The sequence below is a fragment of the Geotrypetes seraphini genome, chromosome 16, assembly GCF_902459505.1.
Source record: "Geotrypetes seraphini chromosome 16, aGeoSer1.1, whole genome shotgun sequence".
Lineage (NCBI taxonomy): Eukaryota > Metazoa > Chordata > Amphibia > Gymnophiona > Dermophiidae > Geotrypetes > Geotrypetes seraphini.
The window spans coordinates 9,572,642-9,593,104 of NC_047099.1; the positions used below are offsets into that span (position 1 = coordinate 9,572,642).

The following is a 20,463-nucleotide window of genomic DNA, read 5'->3' on the forward strand; positions in this document are numbered from 1 at the left end:
AAAAAAAAGTACGGGGGCGAGATTTTTTTTGCGGGGCTCGAGGGTGCGTTTCCGGGAGCAGTAGAGTTTCTATGACAGTATGCGGAAGCGGTGGCTAGAGGATCAATGGGAGCAGTAAAAATCCTGAGCTCCGCGTACCGAAGCTCCGGCTAGAGCGTCGCCCTGGCGCATTCGTGATCTTCCGGCAGTGTGGGGCGGAGCCTGCGGATAGAGCGGCGCTGGGAGCAGTGGAAACTGCGTGGCTTTGGACGGAGGCGCTGGCAAGGCTAGGGGAACAGCGGGAGCGGCCGCAGCTCGGAGCCGCAATCGGGATTCGGAGCGCAGAAGACAGGAACCGGTGGCGGGTGGGCCTGAATCACTGCCATGTCTTACGCCTTTCTCTTCAAATACATAATAATCGGGGACACCGGTATGAGCAGAGGGAGAGGTGGCCGTGCTGTGATATCATACAAGGGGAGGATCAAGATGGGGGGGGGGGGGGAGGAGGAGAAGGGGATTATGATGGGGCTTCATTTCACAAGATAGTTTAAAGAATATCCTTGTCTAACCCCCTCCGCAAAATAAAACGCTCTGATAAATTGGTTGATTGAACATAAATTTAGTCGCCAGGTGATAAGAGAGTCACCACTGTTAAATTTACTATTAGATCAACATCAGGTAAAAATGATAAATAGTTTTAGATATTTGGAAATATATATATATATATTAAAAACTCTTTATTCATTTTTTAATCTTACAACAAGTGTACAAATAATAAAACATTTAAAATTAAATACATCACTTGAATTTCTTTCTAGTATAACATCAAATAAATAAATTTATTCCCTTCCCACCCAAATGGGGGGAGGAGGATGGTTTATAGTTTACTGTGGGTTTAAGAAAAATAATATTTATATTGTATATTTTTGATTAAAGGTTAAAGAAAAGGGGAGGTGGGAAGGGAATAAATTTATATATTTGATGCTGTATTTGAAAGAAATTAAAGAATTAAAAAAGAAAATTTTAATTCACCCTCCTCCCCCCATTTGCAAATATACTTTCAATAGAAAATGGTATCTACTCATTACAGTAAGTTGTCAATGGCCCCCAGATCTTTTAAAATTTATTATAATACCCTTTTTGAATAGCAATTATGCTTTCCATTTTATATATGTGACACAACGAATTCCACCAGAAGGTATAATTTAATCTACTGCAGTTTTTCCAATTACTTGTGATATTTTGAATGGCGACTCCTGTCATAATCAATAAAAGTTTATTGCTGTTTGATGAAATCTGACTCCTTGTTCTCATTGACGTACCGAATAGAATCGTATCGTATGATAATGCTACATGATTTGGGACCAAATTGATTTCCAAAAGGCCATGATAAAGGGACAATAAAATAATAAATGATGTAGAGTCCCTGCTTCAAGTTTACAATGCCAGCATCTATCAGACTTAGAGCTGTCTAACTTTTGTAATCGAACTGGGGTCCAAAATGCTCTATGTAACAGAAAGAACCAAGTTTGTCTCATAGATGCAGACACTGTACATCTCATCCTCCAAGACCAAATTCGTGGCCATTGAGAAGCAGAAATTTGATGCTTGATCTCAATGCTCCAAATATCTTTGAGGCCAGTCTTTGGTTTTTTATTTATAAATCCTGTTATCAATTTATACCACTGTGCGGCTTGTTGTCCCAAGAAGTCCGCCTGAAAGCATAAGAATTCCAGACTATATTGATTATTAAGATTCTTCCATTCAGGGAACCCCTCCCAAATAGCCTGCTTCAGTTGCAACCATTTAAAACTTTGTGTTTTATTAAGACCATATTTTTGCTGCAGCTGTGAAAAATCAAGCAGTTTACCATTTAAAATAACATCGTCTAAAACCTGTATACCTGCAATAATCCAATGCTTCCAGACAACTTTAAATCCGCCAATTTGAATCTTGGAGTTAAGTCTTATGTATTTATATCTGGTATGTGATTTACCCCCTTTTACAAAACTGCAAAAGCGTTTTTTTAGCGCCAGTCAGTGCACTGAATGCTTTGTGCTGCTCCCGACGCTCATAGGAACTCTGAGCAGCATAAAACCAGCACTAAAACCAGTTTCATGGTTTTGTGAAAAAAAAAAAGGGGGGGGGTTAGTTATGTATGTTTTATTGTTATGTTATAGGCAATCTTATATCCTGCTGAATCCTCGCAAATCGGAGTTCTAGGCGGGTTTCAAGTTTTTATTAAAATTTGATTTGAGTTACTTATCCAATTTCTAAGCGAGATACAAATTAAAATATAATAGGGAAAACAAAATCATGACTAAAATAAAACCATCGCCAATAGCAGGACAATTAAAATAATTTAAATGAAACATCAAATAAATGACATACTAATGGTGACAGAATGAATGAAAAACATGAGACAGAAAGGAAGCTAGGTTGGAACTACAAGTTTTATAGGAAAGAAAGATGAATAAGGAACAAACAAAAGGAAAGGGAACATTGATGCTTGTTTCTTTAGAGGAATTTGAAAAATGAAAAGAGTGAAAAATCAAATGTTGAAGGCTTCTTTAAATAGGGTTATAAGCAGCATGCCACTACATAGAATTATACACCAACATAGAGTTGTACATGTTACATAAAATTATACATGTAATGTAAGCAGCTTTGTTAAAAAGCAGCATGCAAATAAACAAATATATATAACTATGGGATCTGTATATATTTTTCACTTTCCCAGGTGTGGGGAAATCCTGTCTCCTCCTCCAGTTCACAGATAAGAGATTCCAGCCTGTCCATGACCTCACTATTGGTAAGAATTGTCCTGATGAGGAAAAAGGTAGTCCAGACTCCTAGTATTTGCAACAACATTACTGATAAAAATTGGATAGAATGAATGGGCCTTTTTCTGACCTCATCTAATATAATAAAACCCTTACCCGCGCATCCTCCCTGCCGCTGTGATTTGTGCCTCCATGGCTATGTTCCATTTGCGGCGTGTGCGGCGGTTTCAGCAACGCCGAGAGCAATGGCTGGAGGGTGTCCTTCGGCCTGGACGAGGCCAATAGGGTGCGGGTGCTGCAAGGTGTCCAGCTGCTACTTATGCACAGGGAAGTGGACAGGGAGGAGTGTGCTGGGAGGCAGGCAGCCATCTTGGTTTGCTCTGGGGGGGGCGAGACACAAGGGGGCCACAGAGAGACAGGCAGGCATGGTGCAACAGAGAGATACAGGCAGGCAGGGGGCAGGGAGAGAGACAGACAGAAAGAAAGAAAGAAAGACAGACAAGGGGCCAGGGAGAGACAGAGAAAGAATGACAGACAGGGGCCCAGAGAGACAGACAGACAGCGGCCAAAGAGAGAGAGACAAAGAAAAAAAAGACAGCGGCCCAGGAGAGAGAGAGAGAGAGAAATACAGAGGGCCAGGGAGAGACACAGACAGAAAGAATGACAGACATCCAGCAGCCAAGGAGAGAGAGAGAGACAGAAAGAAAGACAGACAGATCTATTCTAGCACCCATTAATGTAACGGGCTTAAAGACTAGTGTTATTATCTTAAGGCAAAAATTGTGTGTGTCTTACTACTGAAACAGCAGGGCGATATTACAGAGCAGATTTACTGGAGTGCATGTTTCAGTTGTTTGTCCCCTGGCTTCAGCTTCCCCCCTTGTTCTTAGTTTGTCACCGAAAATGTCACAGCATCTTCTTTCTTTCTAATCTCCCTTTTGCAGGTGTTGAATTTGGAGCCCGCATGATCAATATTGATGGAAAACAAATCAAGCTGCAGATCTGGGACACGGTAAGAGATCAGAGAACCATCATTAAGCAGCAGAGTACAGTATTTCCTTAGCACTGTAAAGGATATTTGAGTGGGACAGAGAATAGCAGGAAGAATATATGGGGAGAGTGAAACAAGAATATAGAGCCTGTCACCATAGACCAGATGTGTCCACCCAAGGAGACAGCACCCAGGAAAAAGCTGTGGTTGTCACTGTAGACACTATGCTAAAATCTTCTGCCCAGTGTGCAGCTGCAGCAAAAAAGAAGAAAAAAAAGCAACCAGAATGCTAGAAATTATTAGTAAAGGAATGGTAAATAAGACTCTGTATCTTGCAACCTTACCTTGAGTATTGTGCACGTCATTGTCATTGTATCTCAAAAAAGATATAGTATAATTTAAAAAGGTTCAAAGAGCAACCAAAATGATAAAGCGAACGGAACTCCTCTCATATGAGGAAAGACCAAAGAGGATGGCGCTTTTTAGCTTGAAAAAGAGATGGCTGAGGGGACATGTGATTGAGGGCTACAAAATCCAGAGTGGTGTAGAAAGGGGTGAGTGTGAATCAATTTTTCACCCTTTCAAAAAAGTACAAAAACCAGGGGACACTCATTGAAAGTACATGCAAATACTTTTAAAACAAATAGAAATAGGAAGAAATATTTTTTTACTGAAAGAATAGTTAAGCTCTGAAATTTGTTGCCAGAGAATGTAGTTACAGTGGTTAGTGTAGTTGTGTTTAAGAAAGGTTTGAACAAGTTCCTGGAGGAAAAGTCTATAGTCTTCTATTGAGACAGACATTGGGAAAGCCTTTGCTGACCCTGGATTGTTAGCATGGAGTGTTGCTACTATTTGGGTTTCTGCTGGGTACTGTGACCTGGATTAGCCACTGTTGGAACTGGGCTAGATGGACCATTAGTCTGACCCAGTATGGCTGTTCTTATAGAGTCTATCACATCTAGAACTGGAAAGCGCAGAAATACAGAGCTTGTTACCTCTTGAAATGATAAGCTTAGGTGATGAATGTAGGAATACAGAATCTGTCACCTCTAGACCTAGAGGAGACAGGCACAGAGATTATAGAACCTTCACTGCATTTTTATAGCCAAGATGGGTGACAGCTTTTCTCTTTGTCTTTTTCTGCTCCTCACTCGGACCTGTAAGGCTGGACAGGAATCGTTCCGCTCCATCACACGATCGTATTATCGAGGTGCAGCTGGGGCCCTGCTCGTTTATGATATCACAAGGTGAGTTCTGCACGTAATGTCTGGTAACAAGAATCCCCCAATGGAGGAAGTGTTTAAAGGACAAACCCTGAAAAACCACATTATCCTAGCCAGCAGAATTCTTGTGAGCTTCTAAAATCTACAGCAACCCAGATTATCCAGCTCCTCTATGGAGCTTTTTGGCTCTTACCAGTTTTGAGCTTACAGTACTTTAAAGCAGACATGGGCAACTCCGGTCCTGGAGGGCCGGAATACAATCGGGTCTTCAGGATTTCCCCCAATGAATATGCATTGAAAGCAGTGCATGTAAATAGATCTCATGCATATTCATTGGGGAAATCCTGAAAACTCGATTGGATTCCGGCCCTCGAGGACCGGAGTTACCCATGTCTGCTTTAAAGTCTCATTGCTTCTACTACTTGCACTGTAAGTACCAGAACGCACCAGAATCTATGTCAAAAAAGTAAAATCAGGCCAGTGCGTCCTCCAGGTCTTGCTAACGTTCTACCATTGCTTTATCTTGGAAGAGTCTCATTATGGATGCTGGTAGGGGAGGAGGGAGTCAACATTTTTTTTTCTGCTCAGAACAGTAAGTGGGGTGAGCGATTTGTAACATTGCAGGTCTGCTAATGCTCATTACCTGTTCCTAGTAGTACTGGTGTCATATGAGTAGGATCACAAGCCACATGACTTTGAACCTCACTGGGAGCAGGAAGGTGGGGGCTCCACTTAACTACACCATCAGCCTCCTTGGAGTTATTTGCTTGATTTCATTTAATTCTTATTGCAGTCGGACGGGAGGCTGAGCTGAGGGAGTGAGACACTCTCTCGGACCACTTCATTGGAGGTTTCTGAATTGGGGGGGGGGGGTGAGAGTGTACTTTTTCAGGATCTGTAGTGACCAGTTTTCATACATCCACACCTCTTTCTCTTCCATGCCTCAGACGTGAGACTTTCAATCACTTGACATCCTGGCTAGAAGATGCTCGGCAGCACTCCAGTTCCAATATGGTGATCATGCTGATTGGGAATAAGAGGTGAGGATAAGGTGATGGAAAGAGAAAGATGAAGAAATGGGGTGGGGAAAGGACAAAGTGATGTGAAAAGAGAGGGAATGAAATAGGTGAGAGGAACCACCATGAAAATGAGATGTAAAATTAGTAGATTGAAGCTAAATGGATTTGTATTGGTAATTTGTTAGTTGCACCATTTTTCTGGGCAAAAGCACTTTGAATTTAATTTGGTAACTAAGGTCCCTTTTTATGAAGCTGCATTAAGCTTTTTTATTGCCAGCCACAGTGGTATTAGCTCCGACGCTCATAGGAATTCTACGAACACCAGCGATAAAAAAGCCGAATGAGGTTTCATAAAAGAGGGGATAAATGTCTTAAGGAAAAGATTAACTCACTTTCATGATTCCCTGATACATTTTTCCTGATGTCTCTCATAGGACACAGATGATCTGATAAAAGTTTCTTAAGTTGTCTCTTGGTATGACTTTCTTCCTGAAGTTTCCTAGACTCTGTCAAGTGGAAGTTCCAGAGGAAAGAATATATTTTCTTGTATCCCCCACAATTAGAGAAGCTATTACAGACTCAGGAAGCTAAGAAAGTTAATGTGGAATCAGTTAGCTTAGCTGGGTTTAAAAAAGGTTTGGATAATTTCTTAAAAGAGAAGTCCATAGGCCATTGTTAAGATGGCTTGAGGAAATCCACTGCCTATTCATAGTATTAGCAACAAAAAATCTGTTTTACTACTTGGGATCTAGCTAGGTACTTGGGACCTGGGTTGGCCACTGTTGAAAACTGGATTATTGGCTTGATGGACCTTCCATCTGTTCCAGTATGATAACTCTTATGTTCTTTTGTCTTTTCTTTTAGTTAGGATTTTGTGTTAGGTCTCTCCTCCAAACTTTTCTTTATAATTTTGAATTATTTGGAGTAAGTAGTTGTTTTTTGTTTTTTTTTAAATTCTTTATTCATTTTTAAATCTTACAACAAGTGTACAAATAATAAAACATTTAAAATTAAATACATCACTTGGATTTCTTTCTAGTATAACATCAAATAAATAAATTGATTCCCTTCCCACCCACCCTTTCCTTTAGCATTCAATCAAAAATATACAAATATAAATATTCTTTACTATTGATTAAACCTATAGTAAAACTTTAATTCACCCTCCTCCTCCCATTTGCAAATATACTTTCAATAGAAAATAGTGTCTACTCATTACAGTAAGTCGTCAATGGCCCCCAGATCTTTTTAAATTTATTATAATACCCTTTTTGAATAGCAATTATGCTTTCCATTTTATAAATGTGACCTAACGAATTCCACCAGAAGGTATAATTTAATCTACTGCAGTTTTTCCAATTACTTGTGATATTTTGAATGGCAACCCCTGTCATAATCAATAAAAGTTTATTGTTGTTTGATGAAATCTGACTTTTTGTTCTCATTGAGGTACCGAATAGAATTGTATCGTATGATAATGCTACATGATTCTCTAATAAACAATTAATTTGGGACCAAATTGATTTCCAAAAGGCCATGATAAAGGGACAATAGAATAATAAATGATCTAGAGTCCCTGCTTCAAGTTTACAATGCCAGCATCTATTAGACTTAGAGCTGTCTAATTTTTGTAATCGAACTGGGGTCCAAAATGCTCTATGCAACAGAAAGAGCCAAGTTTATAAAACCAAAGACTGGCCTCAAAGATATTTGGAGCATTGAGATTAAGCATCAAATTTCTGCATCTCAATGGCCACAAATTTGGTCTTGGAGGATGAGGTGTACAGTGTCTGCATCTATGAGACAAATTTGGTAGTCTGTTTTTTTAGGCTATTCTTCAGTATTATTAATTATTCTTGTAATAACACTTTTTTTTGTTATTTATGTGTAAACTTAATAATTGCCAATGAAAAAAAAATTGGTAGAACATGTTATAAGTGCAGCAAGACAGCAGTTATTTCTGTCCTAGCTTAGGGAAGTAAGTTAGAATTTTCTTCACTGTTCATAATGCTGATACAGCGTGGTTAATTGATGGTTCTTATCTCCACCCCCGCTCCTTTATCATCGGTTGTGGTCTGCAGTGATCTGGAGTCAAGGCGAGATGTTCGGAAGGAAGAGGGCGAAGCATTTGCCCGCGAGCATGGGCTCGTTTTCATGGAGACTTCGGCTAAGACAGCCTCCAACGTGGAGGAGGTGAGGAAGGGGTTGAAGGCCCAGATAAAGGGGGTGTATGGGGAGGCAATAAAGGGAAGCGTGGACTGTGTGCAGGGTGAAGGAGATGTAGGGAAGCAGGGAGACCATGGGTGAGGAAGAAGTAGGTGAGATGAGGGGGAAAGTGAAAGAGACCAGGAGGCAGAAGGGTGTTGTAGAAAAGGAGGTGATAGGATAAGCTGAATGGTGGTGTGACAGGTCCCATGATTTTTCTGATTAGGGCATGGCTGGGAATCGGTGCAAAATACACATTCTCCCTGTCTCTGTTTGCCTATGGTATTTGTTTTTTTTTCTCTGTTAGGCTTTTATTGATACAGCCAAAGAAATCTATAAGAAGATCCAGCAAGGCCTATTCGATGTCAACAACGAGGTAGCTTTTCTTGGAGTAGGGGAAGTGGTAGAGATAGAGATCACATCCTATTACTGTGAGTGCATCTTAAAAGGCCAAAAGACACATCCATTTTGCTCTCTTTCTTGCTGCTTTCTCTACAGGCTAATGGGATAAAGATTGGCCCTCAGCAGTCCATACCACAGCCACTGGGACCTGGAGCACGGCAGAACCCGCAGGGGGCAGGGGGGGATTCAGGCTGCTGCTGATCCCATCCTTTCTCATATCCTCCCCCCTTTCATAACTGGAGCTGGACCTCGACCTCTGACACTTTGCTCCCACCTGGAAAGGATTCAAGCTGCTGCTGACCTCTACTCGCCACCAGCTCTCAGCACAGGAGCTGTGACACACTGCTTCCTTCTGGAGAGAAGTGGAAGAGACTCAGACTGCTGCTGCTCTCTTCCCTTTATCCTTCCAAGCACTGGCTCTGTGACAGCTCCCCTGAAGGAAGAAAGCCTCAGATATCTGTTGAATCTGTGACTCTTTCCCTCCTACCCCCTCCAACTTGGCAGGACTGTCCATCTTATTCCTTTTCCTCTCCCATGGTCTGCTGTCCTGGCTAGGCAAGTTTTCTGATCAGTCCTTTTATTGGATTCTGATGGTATGCCCACCACTTCCCCTGCCCCCTTTCGACCCTATCTTCTTCCAGCCTGGCAGTGCCAGGGCAGATCCCATTATTTTCTGCACCAGGAGCTTTCTGTAGCTCTCCTCCGCCCTGTCTCTACAGCCTGAAAGGAACTGCCAGAGCTGAAGAGAAGGATGGGAACTCCCCAAGCCCCTCTGCCGGAAGAAGAATGTAAAGGGTGATGTCATTAAAGTGACCACCTTCCCATGCAATTAGTAGCACCTTCTGGAAAGAGGTCAGCACATCCCTCTATGCATTTGTTCTCCCACATCCATCAGGGTGGAAAAGGGGCAGGGGTACCTGACAGAGCACCACACAGTCACTTAATTCCAGCTTTTCATACCTTCAGCATTTAAAAAAAAGGAAGACTGATGCAAGAAATAAAAGGATCTGTCTATTCAAGTAGATAGTAAAACAAAGTCAAAGAATGTAATATCTGTGTGTTCGCCTATACTTATGTATCCATGTATGTTTATATGTATACCTTTATTTACTTACAGAAATGAAAGTGCTTAAAGCACCAATTAACATACAGGCACAGATGCACACACACATGGATTTAACTTGTAAAGACAGCGATCTTTCTTTTTCATGTTTCTTGTTTTCACTAATAGACACTCTTGTGTTCTGCCTGATCAGTGACGGTTGGAGACCCCAAGATTTCAAGCAAGGGAGGAGACAAGGCTGGCAGAGACATCAGATCCTTTTCCTCTTTCCTGCCTCTCTAAAGTACCAGTGTTCTCTCCATTCCTTCAAATATGTACACACCTCTTCCTGGGCTCTGTTATTTGTGCAGAATTGTGTCTTATTCTTGGTATTTTATTCTTTATATATTTTATTATTGGGGGGGTTTTCCATTTTTAATTTTTTTTTAATTTTATAAAGGTGACTGCAACCAAAGGTGTGCACCTTTTATTACAGCTGCATGTTTATTTAAAACACTCCTTCCCCAAGTTTACCCTTCAGCTGTCTGCTTTGCGTGTATTGGTGTGATGCCTGCATTGGATTCTGAGGAAGAACTGCTTTTCATCTCTCCATACTGTATTCCCTTTCACGTGTCTGAGTGATGCTAGTATGGTGCTGTGATGAAGGTCCGCCCATCAGCTGTCCATGCTGTATTCATGCTTTATTGGTACCTGTGTGACAGCTATGTGGAGTTCTGATGATGGTCTGCTTTTCAGCTGTCATTGCTCTTAATGCTCTATGTTTATCAGTGCAGTACTTATATGGGGTTTCAATCGGCAGGTATCCTACATAAATCTGTTACAGGAAGTGTCACTAAGAAAGGAAAGCTCTCTAAAACATTTAAATGCTAAAATATCTCTTACCGTGGAATAAAGTGGGGCCCGGGGAACTTTTAAATTGTTTTTGTTTGAGTTAGCAACAAAATCAGCAGTGCAAATATTGCTTTGTTGCCAATGATGGTTCTTTAAGAGAAGGAATAATAGGATATCTCTTTCAAAGGACCCCCTTTCACAAAGCTGCAGTAGCAATTCTGCCATGTTAAATACACTAAAAGCTCATTCAATTTGTATGGCCTTCGATGCATTTGCTGCGACTTTGCAAAAAGGGCCTAAAATTTGTATTTTATCTTGTCCTCTGTTTTTCCACTCACTACTATTTACCTGTCTTATAGCGGATGGTTATAGGTCCAGAAGTGGAATTTGACAAGTGAAACAATTTGCAGCCTCTTTTTTGGGGGGGGTGGAGGTGAGAAGGAAGGAGGTGACCCAGGATCATGAGGAAGAAAGTCACTGCTTGTCTCATAATATTTGATAACGTGGGAGCTGGCCTTTGATTCTGATGACCAACTGTAAATCTGATTCCTTTGGCTGTGATACTGGTGCTCCCACTTTTTCATGCTCCTGTGTTCATCTCTTCCATTTTAGCATTTGTTTGGCATTTTGAGCAAGATTTTAATTCATTGTATTAAAAAAAAATATATATACAAGAACTGAAACACTCAAAAGAGGTTTTATTGGTTATTTTTTTCTTTTAATTCAAGATGTGTCAGTACAAGATTATGGAGAGCAATTTTTAATGCCATGATTCTTAGCGGGAGGCTGGGGAAAGACATTTTGTTCTCTGTCATGGTCTAAATACCCTGAGACAGGCACCAATAACATAGCATTCACATGAGCAGTGGCATCTGCTAGTGTTTGAAAGACATAATAGTCCTTATCTGGATTACAGCATAAGTGGCCTATCCTTCAAACATTGGTGACTGCTTTTTGAATTAGAAAAAGAAACATTCAGGAGGCCATCTCCTCCTCTTTCCCCTTCAATAAATGGGCTTGGGCCTAGGCCTCCCTCGTCACTGAGACATCTTGCTAGTGCCTTCACTGGTGCAGTAATCTTTTGGGGACTTGCCTCTATGTCTCTGCTGACTCCAGCTGCGTGTAAGGCTCTGTATGTTGTTCCTATCCATATTAAATAACTACAGGTATCCAGACTCACTCCACTGCTTCTTTGTTTCTTTCTGAAGGAGGGCGGGATGGGAGTTTGGAAGTTGAAGGAGTGTTCGGCGGCTGTGGAGGTGAATCCTCAGTGTCAGCAGGTTTTACTAAAATGCTTGAGGGGATAAATTCTTTAATTTGACGTAGGAAAAAGTCTAGTGAAATACAAGATCACTTATCTTCATCTACTTTCATTCTGCAAACTGAAATTGGGTAATAACAATTATACCACTGATCTGATTTCCCTCATGCCGTTGGAAGGTGTGGGGGTGTAGAATGCAATATGAGGCCGTGAAATGTCTTTCTGAAGCTTTGTGATCTAATGATAAGTCATTGTTTAATACCATCAGTTACTCTGCAAACTTTATGTAGACTGGATTTCAGCTTCTTTATTATGACAAATCCTGCTCCCTGGTTGGGAGGGGGTTGATCAGGCTTTGCAGTCCTCCGGTCCAGTGCTTTGTATAGGCTCAGCAGGCTTTGTTGATCTGCATTGATCTGGAGCTACAGGTGCATGAAAGAGCCAAGAGTCCCACCCGATTCAGTGCTCCATTTTTCTCCAGCATTGCCTTTATGCCGTGAGTGAGATTTTAGCTTTGCTTTTAAAATAAATTTGTGAATTTGTTCTCGCTAGAGACTTGGGGACTGAGGAGGGAAGTCATTTGGGTAAAGAGGAGGGGAGAAGGGTTATTCAGTAGGAAGTAGGATATGAGGTGGGGAGTGAGATGCTAGAAGGGCATGGGCTTTAAAATAGAGCAAACGCATGGATTTGAGAGGGGTATAAAAGGGGACAAAGGATGGAGAGAGGTCTGAAGGGATGTAGAGGTCCAGGTTAAGAAAAGTTGATGGAAAAAGGGGTCAGTGCTGGGGCTGGACAGGAAATAGGAAAGCAGAAGGGAAGGGAGAAGAGCACAAATTGGTGAGAGGAAGTGAGGAACTAGGCAGAGGAAAGTAGAGTTGGGTGAGGAAGGGGTTAGGTGAGAAGAAAAGATTAGGGGAATGGTGAATAGGAAGAGCAACTGTGGGTAGAGTAAATAAAGTTTAACAAAATATAAGACTTTCTTTTTTTTTATGGCTGGGGGAGAGAAGATATTGAATTGCGTTCAGCATTCTTAATAATTTTGAAAAGTTGTCTCTTAAAAGAGAGAGAGAACTAAAGCTGAGGAAAGAAGACAGTGCTATTATGGCTGAACCATTACAGACTTGGCTTTCCTGGTTAAGGTGAAATGCCTAGATTCCAATGGAGCTGGAACCCTTACAGAGAGCATTTCTGTTTTGCTGGAACCCTAAGGTTCAAAATTTAGAGACCTGACCTCCTGTCAGCATCCTTCAAGCTCCAGCTTGGGATGGTTAGACTTCCCAGTTCTTTTTTTGGCAAGGACTACAGGTTAAGCTCAAATGTATTGCCAAAGGATTTGGTAACAGCTGTTAAAATAACGGTTTGGAGAAGATCATAGTTTACAGCAGTGGCGTTAGTGAGGGGAGGGGGGTGCCCTGCCCTTTGCCCCCTTCGACTGCGTATGCGTGCCCCTTCCCTTCTCCCATACCTCTTCAATGTTCCTGTGTGACCAACAACCTCAACTGGCTGCTTGCGCCAGCATTGGCTCTTCTGATGTCACTTCCTAGGTGTGGGTCCAGAAAGTGATGTCAGAGGAAGAGCCAATCTGGTGTGAGGAGCAGGTCTTGTTGCTCATGCTGTGAACGTTAAAAAGGTACAGGGAATACAAGTGTAATACTTGAAATTTAAGTTGAAAATAATAAATAAATAAAAAAAAAAGGTACAGGGAAGGAGCAGGAGTAGCAGAGAGGAGGACAGGTACTTGTGCACCCACCAAGAAGGCACCTGGGGTACATCTCCCCTCCCTTACTATGCCACAGGTTTACAGAAAGGATGATATATGTGTGGAATAGTGTACCAGTGAAGACGACGACTGAATTCAAGAATGTGTGGAACAGGCAGGTGGGATCTTTTAGAGAGAGGATATAGTGGATGCTGCGGATGAACCCTTTGGTGTTATCTGCTGTCATGTTTCTATGCTATTAAGACAGACATGAGAGAAGCCACCTCTTGTCCTGGGAGCGGTAGCATGGACTGTCGCTACTCTTGGGGATTTTGGGATGGTGCCAGAAAGTTTGGCAAATTTGGAAGTAGCTATATTTTGTCCTCCGATGAAGGCTGATTGATAGCTGAAACGCTCTGAAGGAAGTTGAGCGTCAGATAGTTCAATAGCTCTCCAACGATGGCTTTGGCTGGATAGCCATTAAGATAAGTGTTGCTGTTCTTCAAAATGCATTGATGAACTGATTTTAGGCTTTGACATAATTATTAAAACAAAGAAAAATGTGAACCCTTAGTTAATTTTAATATTAAATAAAAGGAAAACAAAATTAGAAGTAATGGTAGGAAAGGAGGTTTTGAAGTAAATGATTACATCACATGCATTCAGAATGAAGACTTGACATAACATCCATGTTATAAGAGGTCTCTTTCCTGAGAACAGTGCAATTTTATGATACTTCAACCTCCTAAGGTAGTGTGATTCTGGGGTAAGTGTTGTCAAAATGGGGCATCATTCTAATGATAAAAAAGAGTGGGTCATGCAATTACAATATGAAAGCTAGACACGTAAAAAAATTCCTCTAAAGTGAGGAGTGTAACCCCCGTTCTGTGTGACTTGGACTGGGCTAGACGGGCCACTGGTCTGCCCCAGTTGGCTCTTGATGCCCCTTACGCGGCACACGTGAGGATTGTGCTGAACCGGACTGTACTACTACTACGATTTATTAGTTCTAAAGCGCTAGCAGGTGCACGGAGCGCTGTACGGCAAACAAGAGGCGGTCCCTACCTATAGAGCTTACAATCGGACGGCTCAGGGCTTTCGAGGCAAGTCAAGGAGGTTGAAGCGAGCTTTCGGCTGAACCGCGCCCCGCCCCCTCTGACGCACGCGCTCTTCATCCCGCCCCTTCGCCTCTGACGCAACTTCCTGCTTCCGGCGGGGCGGAACGCGGCGGAAGGGAAGCTCCGGGGCCTCTGCGGGCATCCTGGATGAAGCGCTACCGCTGCCGGCGACATCCGAGACCAGTTGGAAGGTAGGATCGAGGAGAAAGAGGGGGGGCGGGGTGAGGCGTCGGAGCGCGGCCAGGGGAAGAGCGAGGGAGACGTGCCGGACCGGGAGTAGAAGAGAGCCGGAGCGGACCAATGGTTTTCGTGACGATCTAAAGCTGCGCGGTGACGTCATATCGGCATTTAAAGCGACAGGGTGCGAAGCATCTGACGTCTTGGGTGGGCCGAAGGGCCGGTGGAGCGTTTTTTTAAATGTGGTGGCCGTCCACTGTGACGTCATACTGGCTTTTAAAAAGGTGCTGGAAGAGCCTTTCCCGGGATAACCGCAAAATGCGTTCATTTATTCCTAGCTTCCTACTGCAGACGTGCTATTTATTAAAACAAAAAAGGCATGTTAGTGGTGGTGTCAAGTGCTATTAGGACACGGCGGAAGTAGACTGGCGATTCTTGGGTTTCTTCAGTAATGCATTTTGCTCACCATGTGTCTTGGTTTGTCTGAGTCAAGGCACTTTTGAGAGGCTGCTGAAGCAGAGAAAAAGAAAAGGGAAAATGATTGTTCTGGTTCCTAAAATGTTCTAGGTGTCTATTGCAAATGTAAAGTCATTTGAAACGACATAGAAAACGTCACACATATTTAAAAAAGCACAATAATAGGTTTAAAACCAACAGATTTGGGGTATTTATTAACATGGTGCTCAACATTAGTGTGCAGAAATAAAGGAGAGAATATCTGAAATGAAATTTATTTAGTATTGCTTATGTATATTTCCCTATTTTAAGCTGCATTTCAAGTATATTTCTTAGATTGTTACATTTGAGGGTCCTTTTACTAAGGCACGCTAGCCGTTTTAGCGCGCGCTAAATGCTAACGCAGCCATAGGATATAATGGATGCATTAGCATTTAGCGCGCCTTATTAAAAGGACCCCATGGTTTGTAAAGGTGAGGATATAGAAATAGTTTTAATATTTCATTAAATCATAGAAAGAGGGAAAGCAGGTGATTTATGAATGATAAGGCTGAGATGGGCTTAGGCAATTTCCTTGTAAATAATATGGCTGCATTTATAGGTACAGTGCAGTACAGTTTAATCTATAGGATTTCAAATGCTCCCTGACATGGTTATCTGACTGTATTTCAGAATGCATTCTGTCTAGGAAAGGGGTAGGCAATTCCAGTCCTTGAGAGCCGGAGTCAGGTCAGGTTTTCAGGATCTGCACCATGAATATGTATGAGATGGATCTGCATGCACTGCCTCGAGATGCAAATCTATCTCATGCATATTTATTGTGGACATCCTGAAAACCTGACCTGGCTCCTGCTCTCGAGGACCGGAATTGCCTACCCCTGGTCTAGGAGATATAAGTACAATTAAGCTCAGGGGTCTCAGAGGGCCCCCATCCAGTTGGGTTTTCAGGATTTCCCCAATGAATATGCATGAGATCTATGTGCATGCACTGCTTTCAATGCATATTCATTGGGGAAATCCTGAAAACCCGACTGGATTGCAGCCCTCAAGGAGGGACTTTGAGATCCCTGTTTAAGCTAGTCACGTTACCCACCTCATCTTGAAGATGGCATTGCATGTATGGACATGTAGTTCCAATTTTCATAATAAAGGATTATGTTGCTGTACATGCTATGGAGTTGATATGGGTGAGGTGGTTTGATCAAGAAGATCATAGATGGCCTTAAAGGCCCAGTTGGGTTTTTAGAATTTGCATTCGCTGCCTCTATTACAGTGATTCCCAACCCTGTCCTGGAGGAACACCAGGCCAATCGGGTTTTCAGGCTAGCCCTAATGAATATGCATGAGAGATATTTGCATATGATGGAAGTGATAGGCATGCAAATTTGCTTCATGCATATTCATTAGGGCTAGCCTGAAAACCCAATTGGCCTGGTGTTCCTCCAGGACAGGGTTGGGAACCACTGCTCTATTATATTCATATAGATCTCATGCAAATTTATTGAGGAAATCTGAAAACTTAACTGAGTTGCAGCCCTCAAAGTTTACAGCTGATTTGAGAGCAAGTTGTATCGTAACAGAATGGGATGGGCCATTTGGGCCATGTTTCAACCAAATGTTTTGTCCTACGTAGCATCAGCAACCAGTATTGGCCAAGTAAAATGTTGTAACTTCTGCTCATTAGCCCTGTGTTCCAAAATTCTGTTTCATTAACTGTATATTCTGATTTTCTGGAAAGACATGCACGGTTACTTTTCAGATGGGAATGTAATTCTTACATTTAGGGCCTTTTTTACAAAGCTGCAGTAGCAATGCTGCCACGGTAAATTCATCAAAGCCCATTGGAATTGAATGGTATATTTGCCAAGGCAGCATCACTGTACCACAGGTTTTTAAAAGGGGCCCTTGAGAGAATTGTTGAAAACCTAATTATTTAAGCTTTATTTTAATTGATTGTTTTATTTCCACTGTATTGGTGGTTTTTATTGTTGTAAACCATAGAGCCCATGACTGAGACTATATAAAAGAATTCTGTTTAAATTAAAATTGAGCACTAACAAGCAACCTAAAGGCTAAATCAACAGTAAAACATATATAAGAACATAAGAATAGCCTTACTGGGTCAGATAAAAGGCCCATCAAGCCCAGAAGCCTGTTCTCACGGTGGCCAATCAAGCTCCCTAGTACCTGGCCAAAATCCAAATAGTAGAAACATTCCATGCATCGATCCAGGTCAAGCAGTGGCTTGCCCCATGTCTTTGTCTTTCTCAATAACAGACATGATACGGACAGAAAATTGTCCATATAAAGTTGCTCTTTAAATAAATGGATGGTCTGGGTCTCATAATGTAAGGAAGATGACTTTTGAAAATTCTGTAGAGCTATTACTATTACTAATAATAATCACAAAGCACTCTCAAAGAGGTGGACTTTTAACTGGGCCTTGAACACTGCCAGAGATGGAGCCCACTGTAGGGATTTGGGCAGCTTGTTCCATGCATATGATGCAGCAAAGCAGAAAGGATGGAGCCTGGAGTTGGCATTTGAAGAGAAGGGCACAGATAGGAGGGATTTACCACCTGAGCGGAGCTCAAGGGGAAGGCTGAACAAAGGGGGAGATAAGTGAAGAGAGATAGTGAGGGGCTGCTGAGTGAGTGCATTGTATTTGGAAAAGGATGGGGAGCCAATGAAGTGACTTTAGGAAACAGGTAACATGAGTATAGTGGCTCTCCCGGAATATGAATCATGCAGCCAAACTGAAGATAGAAAGACCATAAGAACATAATAGCCTTACTGGGTCAGACCAATGGTCCATCAAGCCAAGTAGCCCGTTCTCCTGGTGGCCAATCCAGGTCATTAGTACCTGGCCAAAATCCAAGGAAGAGGAGGGATTGAAGCTGTGAACAGGGCAAGGTGGGTTTCTGTCGGTGTTCAAGGTTACCAAATGTATGAACTGGTCAGAGATAAAGGGATAACAGATTAACAAGACTTTCTCTACCCCCCTCTCTTTTCACCTGGTGTAATAATTAAGTCTGTTTTCCATTTAGGAATGTTGTGGTGTAAAAAAGTTTGCATAAGCCTAAAATATGCTCCTCCTTCAGGAGAGGTGCTGGCGTAAGAAATGTATTTCATTATTATGATGTTAAGGGAAGGGGGAGGATTAATGGGTCTAATATCCTCAGAGCAAAGACTGATAATGAACTGAGAGGAGGGGTGAATGGGTCTAAGCCTAGAAGGGGATCCATATATTTGATTTATTTATTATAGTATTTATAATACCACTTATAGCCTAAGTAGTTTACATTCAGGTACTCAAGCATTTTTTCCCTATCTGTCCCGGTAGGCTCACACTCTACGTAATGTACCTGGGGCAATGGGGGGGGGGGGATTAAGTGACTTGCCCAGGGTCACAAGGAGCAGCATGGGATTTGAACCTACAACCTCAGGGTGCTGAGGCTGTAGCTCTAAGCACTGCGCCACACACTCTAACTTACGTTAGAAATAAGGGTAATGAGGACATAAACACCACATTTTTACAATGAGTGGGAGTGATAAACTTGACACAGTGGCACAGCTGCCAAATTGCCCAGTTTGAGGAGAAAGATATTCAGCCAGTCCTGGATATCTGACAAATTCATGCTAGTGTACTATGGGGCCTGTTCTGCTGATTTCAGCAGGTAGAATCCAACTTTCAGCTATACATTCCCTCCTTCCCCAGGGACAGCTCAAGGCCCTCCCCATGGGTCCACCATATCCTTTCCCTTCTCTACTCCTACCACTGACTCCTCCTTCCATTATGGCCAGTATCTCCCCTTTCCCTCCGTCTTCAAGTGGCCGGCCAGCATTTCATCTTGCCTTCCCTTCGCCCTTCCAGGCCATCTGCTGGTTCATCTGCTCAAACTAGAAGCAAAATCAGCACAGGCTTGTGTTCAAGGTCTCTAGTGTCCCACTCCCTCTGCTGCAAACTTTCTGTCAGAGGGGGCAGAACACGATAGACCTTGAGTGCAGGTGTGTGCTGAAAGACCCTTTGCTTTTAAGGTGCTGCTCTTCTGCCACATCAGAGCTATGCTGCTGCCCCAGGCTGACACCTGATCTAATTTGTGGTAAGGCTGGCCCTGGATCACTGCTTGGGGATATAAATTCAGAAGCTGGACAGGTTCAAGTGTGTTCCTTCTGAACTTGGTAACTTAGAAGCCCTGAGGGTTGAGGGAGGACCAAGACTGAGTTATTTCCTTGAGCCCAAAACACTGTTAATCCATTTCTGCAAAGTATATTGAACAATCACCAGACCAAAAAGAAAGGCAAAAGAGCATATAGAGAAGAGCACTCATTCATTTGGTAATTAGCTGTTTCATGGATGATCTTTTGGTGTTGTCCTCTACCACTAGCCCCCTCTTCTATTAAACTGCACTAGCAGTTTTTAGCGCAGAGAGCTGCACTGCATGGCCTGCGCTGCTCCCGACACTCATATGAACTCTATGAGCATCGGGAGCAGCGCAGGCCATTCAGCACGGCTTCCTGCGCTAGAAAACTGCTAGCGCAGTTTAATAGAAGAGGCCCTAAAAATTGTTAAATTTGTTGCTACCAATGAAATTCTTGCATCGCATCATAAGAAAAAGGGCCAGGTGGTTGGCTAGTTAAAAACCCCGGGGTGTAGTCTAGTGATGGCATTCAGTGGTGTAGTGAGGTTAGATGGTGCCCAGGGCCCACATATCCTCCTCTCTGCCCCCTCGCTCCTTCCCTGCTCCCTATGCCACACTCGCATCCTCCCTTCCTACCATACCTCTTTAAATCTTCGCCAGCTTGGGCAGCGTCTCCAGTCTACTGCTTGCACTGGCATGGGCTTTCCCTCTGATATCACTTCCTGGCCCAACGACTAGGAAGTAATTTCAAGTTTATTTAGTCTTGATATACCGCTTAAATTACTAACGCGGTTTACATTTGTACAAAATTTTTAAATATAAAAAATAGGGTAAAAAGACAGACTACACGGTTTTTACAGACAAAACATGCTACAAAAGGTAAATGGGTGGGATACATTGCATAAAAAGAAAGGGAAATGGGAGGAACAAGAAGGAGAAAGGGAATATCTGATGTGTGGCCATTGTATGAGTCCCATGAGCAATTAACTCTAGGAATAGATCTCGTAGGCAAGGCATCTTTAAAGAGAGAGGTTTTGAGGCTAGATTTGAAGTTGTTAGTTTCATGTCTCAGGGCCAAAGGGAGGCCATTCCACAATGTGGGGGCAGCTACTAA

General features: G+C 42.4%; 2 protein-coding genes across 7 annotated transcripts in view; both read left to right on the forward strand.

The window, feature by feature from the left end:
• Positions 1-42: 42 nt before the first annotated feature.
• RAB2B (RAB2B, member RAS oncogene family) lies at positions 43-11,676 on the forward strand. Its single transcript, XM_033925294.1, has 8 exons — positions 43-409; positions 2,720-2,791; positions 3,707-3,774; positions 4,918-5,000; positions 5,924-6,016; positions 8,077-8,188; positions 8,508-8,576; positions 8,699-11,676. The coding sequence occupies exons 1-8, from the start codon at positions 364-366 to the stop codon at positions 8,801-8,803; spliced, it is 648 nt and encodes a 215-aa protein (XP_033781185.1). The 5' UTR covers positions 43-363; the 3' UTR covers positions 8,804-11,676.
• A 2,895-nt stretch (positions 11,677-14,571) lies between these two features.
• Positions 14,572-20,463, forward strand: part of CHD8 (chromodomain helicase DNA binding protein 8) — a 105,775-nt gene continuing 99,883 nt past the window's right edge. For all 6 annotated transcript variants that reach the window (XM_033924188.1, XM_033924189.1, XM_033924185.1 and 3 more), the window contains exon 1: positions 14,572-14,765. The gene's annotated coding sequence lies outside the window, so the exon portion shown is untranslated. The remainder of the gene's footprint in view (positions 14,766-20,463) is intronic.